The sequence below is a fragment of the Salminus brasiliensis genome, unplaced genomic scaffold (assembly GCF_030463535.1).
Source record: "Salminus brasiliensis unplaced genomic scaffold, fSalBra1.hap2 scaffold_125, whole genome shotgun sequence".
NCBI lineage: Eukaryota > Metazoa > Chordata > Actinopteri > Characiformes > Bryconidae > Salminus > Salminus brasiliensis.
The window spans coordinates 2,493-10,775 of NW_027326657.1; the positions used below are offsets into that span (position 1 = coordinate 2,493).

The window sequence follows — 8,283 nt, forward strand, 5'->3', positions numbered from 1 at the left end:
GAGAGAGGGAGGGAGAGACAGAGAGGACTCAGTAGGTCCGCGCGCAGAGCAGTAAGCCGCAGAGTGTGTGAGAGATGTGTGTATGCCTGTGGATACGATATCACCTGCCTGTCCTCGTCACTCCGTCGCCGCGTCTTTGCGCATCAGACCCGAGCCCACTGTCCGCACACCGCCGCGCGTAAAAGCGCAGACCCTGCGGACCGCTGGTACTTTCGGGCTTTCCCCCGGGGGACAGGAGCTGCCCGGAGCGCGTGAATCCAGACCCTACCGACCCTCCAGCCTCTGATTAGAGCTCCTTTTCTCGCGAGGACGTTTGGAACTCTCGAGCTGAAGCTCGCGCGCCGTGCGTAAAAGCGCTACAGCTCCGGATCCATGAACTCTATGAAGGATCCTCTGGCTCTGGAGCATCAGCAGCACATGGCCGGAGGAAAAGCGGCCGCCCTGCACACTCCTTTAGCCATGGCCTCCAGCCTCCAGCCCCTCAAACCGCGGCTGGAAGGGCGCAGCGTGGCCGACTCCTCCAGCCCCGAGTGCGCAGGTAAGGGCAGCGCGGGACGGCGGTGGTTCTGCTGGAGCAGGGGGACGATAACGCGCCGGGGTTCCGGAGGGGGACGTTAGTGCTGTGGGCTGTGTGGAGCTCACTGAACTACAGCACTTTCACCAGAACGGTTGAAGGGTTTTTTTTAGAATGATCAGTTTAAAAAAATAAAACGTAAAAACTTTTACATATTATTATTATTATTATTATTATTATCTAATATTATTATTATTATTATTATTATTATCTAATATTATTATTATTATTATTATTATTATTAGCTCATTCTACGGTACAGCTCAATTTAAATCGAAATGATGTAACAGAGATAAACGCAAGTAAAAGATATTTTAGTGTAATATAGGTTTATATTATTATGTAATTTTATATTTTATTATTATTGTTTTTGTTTGTCTGAACTGATTATTTAATTATTAACGTTAACTGATTGGTTTAATGTATGAACCAGGTTTATATATTTATATATATTTATATATATGTGTGTGTGTGTGTGTGTGTGTGTGTGTGTGTGTGTGTGTAGGCTAAAGTTGAAAAGCAGATCAGATTTATTTCCTCTTCAGATTAAAGCAGCTTTGTTCTAAATTATTCTACTTCATTAATTATTTGGATGTATTTATAATTAAATAAATAATAATTACATGTAATTATAAGTATTTATAAACTGATCGATCCGGAAACGCGAACAAACTCACACACACAAAAGAGCGGGGTAGAAATGTAAACGTCAGGAAATCAAACAATACTACTACTAATATTAATATTAATAACCGTAACACTGATAATCATATCAGGAGCAGGATTAATATTACTAATATTAACTAATACTAATAGCAGTTGTGCTACTAAAGATTCTATATTATAAAATGATTTTAATAACTGATAACAGTAAAGCTACTAATGATTCTAATAATTGCTAATAATACGGATTATATTGATTATATGAATAATATGCTGCTAATTATACTGATTATAATAATATCACCACTGCTAACAGTGACAGCAGTAATTACAGTAACCCTGCAGTGCTGATACCTCAGGACACCATGACTACACAGAGCCCTCAGCTCGTCTGTGTTAATTACTTTATATATTATACTGATATATATTTACTGTTGTTGTTTGAGCGCGAGGGCTGGAGCTCGAGGTCAAGAGAAGAGGAGTTAGAACAGTTAGGGTTCTGCGGGTTCTTGCAGAGGAACATCTGACTGTGTGTACAGAGTGAAGGAGTGTGTGTGTGTGTGTGTGTGTGAGTGTGTGTGTGTGTGTGTGAGGCTCTCAGTCTGAATGGAAATGTTAAAGGGGGTGACTTTGCCGTGGTAGTGAGCGAGCGCGCGAGTGTATATTGTGTAGAAAAGCCCGTGGCTCGTGCGATGGAAATGTGTGTGTATTTTAAGTGTGTGTGTGTGTGTGTGCGCGCGCGCTTCTAAAGTAAAGGGTCAGTGTGTTGTTAATATTGTTGGGTTAATTGCGCGTGACAGTAAAGATATTAATGTATCGTTTAAAGCGGATCGGTGTTTTACACTGAGTGTGTGTGTGTGTGTGTGAGTGTGTGTGAGTGTGTGAGTGTGTGTGAGTGTGTGAGTGTGTGTGTGTGAGTGTGGGGGGGAGGAGGTTAATTTAACTGTTTGTATGTAAAGATAAATGAAGCTGTGAATCTGATTGTAGCGCTTGATTCTTTTGATCAGTTCTTTCAGATGTTCTTTAAGTGTTTGTAGTTCAGAGGGAGGAAACTGCAGCTTTACCTCGTGCACATGTTTCTGATCTGGGTTCTGTGTGCATGAGTTTATAAAGCGGGACCAGCTCCACAACCCATTCTTTCACTATATACTATATATTTATATTTATTAATTTATATTTATATTTATATATATTAACATTTTTAAAAAGAGCACAGTCATCCCAGCCCCAGCCTGTTAAACCGTCTGGCCATGTAACCACTGACCTGTGTGTATTTGCTACAGTCTGGGCCGCGTTGCTAACACTGCTCTTATCATTCCTCAGTAGTTCAGTTCAGAGATGTTTTTTAAAAAAGATCAAAGTAAACTTTTAGATCTTTGATGAAATATAATTTTATCATTGGCATTTTAACACTGGCATTTCTGTAGTGGTTCAGAACCTGGACCCAGCTCCACAGCTGCCCCGCGCCATCATTCCTGAACACCTTCAATCAAATGACTCTTCATTCTTAATGGATGAAACTAATTTTAGCGCTAAAATCAGAAAGCGCGTCCCACCCTTACACTAGCGATCTTACTGGGTGATGCTCAGCACTGGCCATGCTGGCATTTCCATGGGTGGAGTTAGGTGGAGTCTAAAGGTGACCGGATGTGCTAATTTTATAATTCAGAGCATTTATTTATTTTAATTTCTAAAGATAAAAATAAGCGCGTTTGGAAAGAAGGTCCGCGTGACCGTTTTAGAACCAGCGCGCGCTGCTTTACAGACACCAATCAGCAATGTTACCCCTTGAATGTTGTTGCGTTTCTTAAGTCCAGGTCTAAAGAGCTCACGCGCTCTCCTGAACATAAAGGTGCTCCGGGTTGTTTTATGGAGTTTTATTGCGCGATGCTCCAGAACCACTTTTAGATCCATAAGTTCGTTTCCTGTGTAAGAAATGTTTACTTCCTGTAAAGGTTCCTGAGCAAGAACCCCAAGGTTCTTCACACACAGACGTGCTCCTTAGAGGAACCAGCCCTGGTTCTTCCAGAACCCTTGACTGCGCTGGTGTTCTGCAGGATGTTAATTCGGTGTGTGTGTGTGTGTGTGTGTGTGTGTGTGTGTGTGTGTGTAGATAAAGACAAGTCCAGCTCGAAGGATGACCCGTGTGATGACCCCTGTAAGAAGAAGCGGCAGCGGCGGCAGCGCACCCACTTCACCAGCGCGCAGCTGCAGGAGCTGGAGGCCACATTCCAGAGGAACCGCTATCCGGACATGAGCACGCGCGAGGAGATCGCGGTGTGGACGAACCTGACGGAGGCCAGAGTGAGGGTAAGCCCTGCTGCTGCTGCTGCTGCTGCGCGTTATATATTAGTGATACAGTGTTTTATAGATATAGATATGATGATTATTAAATTATTACTCTGCTGGAGATGAAAGGCTTTTACAACGCGTAAAATAAATACAACAAATACACAGGGAGCGCGCGCGAGGAGTTCGCGTGGTGAAGGCCGGAGCTATTAATTACTGTATATCTTCAATATTCATCTGCTCTATATTAGCATGTATGAAGTTAATGGATTATTAAACCTTCTGAAGCGGAAGTGCGTCACAATGAATAAACTACAGCAGCGTGAACTCGCCGCCTGCACAAACCTCACAAACGCCGGGACCAAAGCCTGCAGCACAACAGCTGTATGATATTAATAACATATACAATAAAGCTTTAATGAGCTTCTTACTGTCAACTGACTACAGGATGCAAATGATAAAAAATTTATTACTTTAATTACTAATTAAATCATTTAGAATTGCAGTGAAAAACACTGTGAGAATATATAAATATATATAAATATAAATAAATATAAATATAAATATATATAAATAAATATATATAACACAAACAAGCCCAATAAGAGAACAGATAAAGATAAGAAAGGGGTTCTAATTAAAATAAAAATATTTATGCATAAACTGTAGGACAGTCATCACGCGCACGCGGGACACGATCGCGACAAAAGTTAATAAAAGTTTTAAAATAAATAATATTTTCACAAATGTAATAATAAATCACTAAAGTACATAACAGTAAAACTGCCCACTGCAGCCCGGGGCAGCACACCGGCTGCAGGTATAATGAAATATAACAGAATAACATATTTGAGACATTCAGAGATTAGAATTTGATTAAAAATCAAAGAAACTCATTTAAATGAGGCAGACTGATGAAATATGTTCGCTATGCTTCCCGATGTGTCTGTAGATGCGTTCTAGACACGGTTCTAAGAGCTTGTGTTCTCCTGCTCTGAGGTCTTCGTGTCCAGGCGTGTGTGAGGTCTGGAGATGGTTCTGCAGAGCGTTTATGAAGCGCTTCAGTTCTTCCAGTCTGATACAGGCTTTGATCTCACGCTCATCTGTGCGCGAGCGTATTCTGCAGTTCATCAGGTTGTAGATAAATGTGATACTGTGGGACTGACACGGATCCTACTACACAATAATACACAATACTACACAATAATACACAATTATACACAATACTACACAATAATACTACACAATACTCTATAATTACTCAGAGGTCTGATGACGTTTCTGTCCGGAAAGAAACCAGAATCAGATCCATTATAATAATAATAATAATAATAATAATAATAATAATAATAATAATGTGTTTGTTTGGCAGAAATACCACGCGCGCGCTGTCAGAGCCGGGTGTGTATTGGGCTGATAAACCTGTAGATCAGTTGCTGTGTGTGTAATTAGTGTAATTAGTCTGCTAATTAAGTCCTGTATAACACTGCAGGTGTGTTTATTTACTGTTTTAGGTGGGTAGAGAATTTGACTGACGTTTTAGAACCACACGCGCGTTTATTTAGGAACAGGGCAGATCATTATAATCTGCTCATTAAAAACAAAAGTCTATTTTTAATGTAATTTCATTTTGTATTTTTAGTCTTAACACGCGACAACCAAGCCGACCGGCTTATGATCCGAGCGTTGCATATATACACACACACACACACACACACACACACACACACACAAACACACACACACACATTTACATGCTTTTGTTCTTTTAAAATCACACAAACACGCTACAATAAACACAGCACGCGCATTTATGTTACACGGTTCCCTAAAGTGTCTAATGTGATTAAATACAGAATATTTTATTGATTAATAGTACATGCATTTAATGTATTTTATATGTGGCACATATTTCTACAGAATATAGTACAGAATATGTATGTAATGCAGGTTCAGTACATGCACCAACGAAGCAGACTGCATATTTTATTAATATGCATTAATATGCATGTAATAAAACTGCTATAGCACTCAAACTCACCTCAACATGTCTTTGCATTTTGTTTCATCGCTCCGGCTACATGTGCACGTGCGTTACTGTCCCACACTGCAGGGTCACTTTCAGCATTTCTGATACTTTGCACGCAGTGAAATCTCAGCTGAAACGCTCTGGTTGTTCTTTACGGGAAATGTGCTCTTGCGCGTGCATTCGTGTTGTGCATTGCCCTTAAGTTTGAACACTCCGCCTCAGCCCCACGCGAGCGTTTGACCGGTTCGCATTAACGTGCGCGCAGTGCGGTAATTGATATCAGGCAGTCTGACCCGCTGCACTGACTCCAGTACACACGCGAGCGCGCTGAGAACTGGATGTGTATTGTGCAGAGATAAATCCAGACTAATGAGGGGGCTCTTACCGCGCTGTCCCACCAACATGCACGAGGATCTGGCTCTTAAACGGAACTGACTGCACGTGTGCGTCTCGGTTTAGGGCTAAATGCACACTAAAGCTGGACGGCGGAGACAAACGCAGAGTAATGGGGATGATTGACAGGTCCGTGGACACTGTCTAAAATGCACCGGACCCGCAACCTGAGCTGTTTGATGTTCACGTGCGATCGACTGTTCAGATTCGACTCTGAAAGCTGGTCTTCGTTTGTAAACTGCAGCTTCTGTACATGCATATAAGTTCTAGTGCAAATAGAGGCTGACGTCACTGCACGGTTATAATAATAATTATATAAATAATAATAATAATAATATATAGTAATAATAATAATGCATTGATTGAAAATTTTATTTACATAAATCTGCATTTGCAGCTCGTGCACAAAGCAACCAGCCTATCTTCACTAACAGTGCACGCTGAGGCACGCGCGCTGGACGTGTATTGAACGTGTGTATTGCAAAACAGAACAGCGAGAGTCTGAGAAGGGTGCCTTTACCTGCAATGCGTGCACACCCGCACGCGACTAATTTAGCGTCAGAAGGTTGCATTAATATGCGCGCTTTTCAGTGGCTATTAGTGCATTTACATGCACGCGATGCACTGTGATTGGTGCACTGTAGTGCAGATTCAGTTGTAAATTCTCGCGAAGCACCCAGCCTAATAGACTTTATTCATTTATTTATGTATTAAAACGCACGCGCTGCACCGACGAAGGCAAATTAATATGCATTCACTGCGCTGATTAATATTTAGATATTTGCATAAGACATATCTGCATTGTTCGTGGTTGTACTGAAGCACAAGTTCGGTTTGAGTGTTTATGCAGAAGCTGGACTGTGCTGGTTTTCATTCAGATGCTACGAGTTAATAATTAATAATGATTAATATGCACGAATGCACTGATTATTGTTGAGTAATACACATGTAATACACACCTGTGGCTTTTATGTGTGTATTGCAACACACATCCAGTTCCAGTGCTCATGTTTTATATTCAGATACATGCACTGCAGTGATTAATATGAATTAATATTCACACATTAGTATGCATTTCCATACGGAACGTCTGTACGTCTCATTTATTTTTTAATAAAGCTGATTGAGTTATAATAAAACTTTTAATTAGTATGCTCTCACTGGAGTGATTCATGTAAATGAATATACACGCATTTACATATTAAACATCTGCATTTTCATATAGAGCATATTTTGTAATGTAGTTTTTAGTACTGGTTGACATTAACATGCATTCACTGCAATAATTAGCATATATGAATATGCATGCACTGTTGTTAATTATTAAACTGTGGTGTAGTTGTTGAGTCTGCAGTATTCAGGGTTCATTAATGCTCGTAATTAATGCATGCATTTTTCCACCTTTCTGCTGCAGGTGTGGTTCAAGAACCGGAGAGCCAAGTGGCGCAAGCGTGAGCGCAACCAGCAGGCGGAGCTGTGTAAGGGTGGCTTCGGTGCACAGTTTAACGGGTTGGTGCAGCCCTACGAGGACATGTACGCCAGCTACCCGCCCTACAACAACTGGGCGGCCAAAAGCCTGGCGCCGGCCTCTCTGTCGGCCAAAAGCTTCCCGTTCTTCAACTCGGTCAACGTGAGTCCGCTCAGCTCTCAGGCCGTCTTCTCTCCGCCCACCTCCATCTCCTCCATGAGCGTCTCCTCGGGCATGGTGCCCACCTCGGGCCTCAACACGCCGCTCGGTAACCCCCTCAACAACCTGGGCGGACCCTCTCTCAATTCCGCCCCCGCTTGCCCCTACGCACCCCCGACGCCGCCCTACGTCTACCGGGACACATGCAACTCCAGCCTGGCCAGTCTCAGACTGAAAGCCAAGCAGCACTCCAGCTTCGGCTACGCGGGGGTGCAGAACCCGTCCAACCTCAGCGCGTGCCAGTATGCAGTGGATAGACCCGTTTAGGGATTGGACACTGGGAAGAACCCCAAATTCAACCCTGTGTTTATCCCCTCGCCCCCCCAGCCCCCGGACTTTCATCTATTACCTCTTGTCTGAAGGGGGCGCTAGAACAAAAACACACCATTGATGGCGCACCGTGGCCCAAAATGGACGCGAAGGGAAGGAAAGCGCTCAGTGTAGGGCTGGGATACCCACCGTCCTCCATGTATGCCCCCAGTTTACCCCCTAAACCCCTAGACTCTTTCCTAGTATTCCCTTTCTAAAGGCTGTTCCGGGACCCGCCCCCAAATTCGCCCTGTCCGTTGACCCCTGTGACCCCCCGAGAGTCTTCACTGTCATATCCTGTATTAAGGGGATATTACAACAATTACAGTGGTGACCCAA

The 8,283-nt window shown here is 42.8% G+C and overlaps 1 protein-coding gene across 1 annotated transcript; it reads left to right on the forward strand.

The window, feature by feature from the left end:
- Positions 1 to 372: 372 nt before the first annotated feature.
- Positions 373 to 7,972, forward strand: LOC140548824 (pituitary homeobox 2-like). The gene is made up of 3 exons (XM_072671996.1): positions 373 to 538; positions 3,351 to 3,547; positions 7,363 to 7,972. The coding sequence occupies exons 1-3, from the start codon at positions 373 to 375 to the stop codon at positions 7,900 to 7,902; spliced, it is 903 nt and encodes a 300-aa protein (XP_072528097.1). The 3' UTR covers positions 7,903 to 7,972.
- The last annotated feature ends 311 nt before the right edge of the window (positions 7,973 to 8,283 follow it).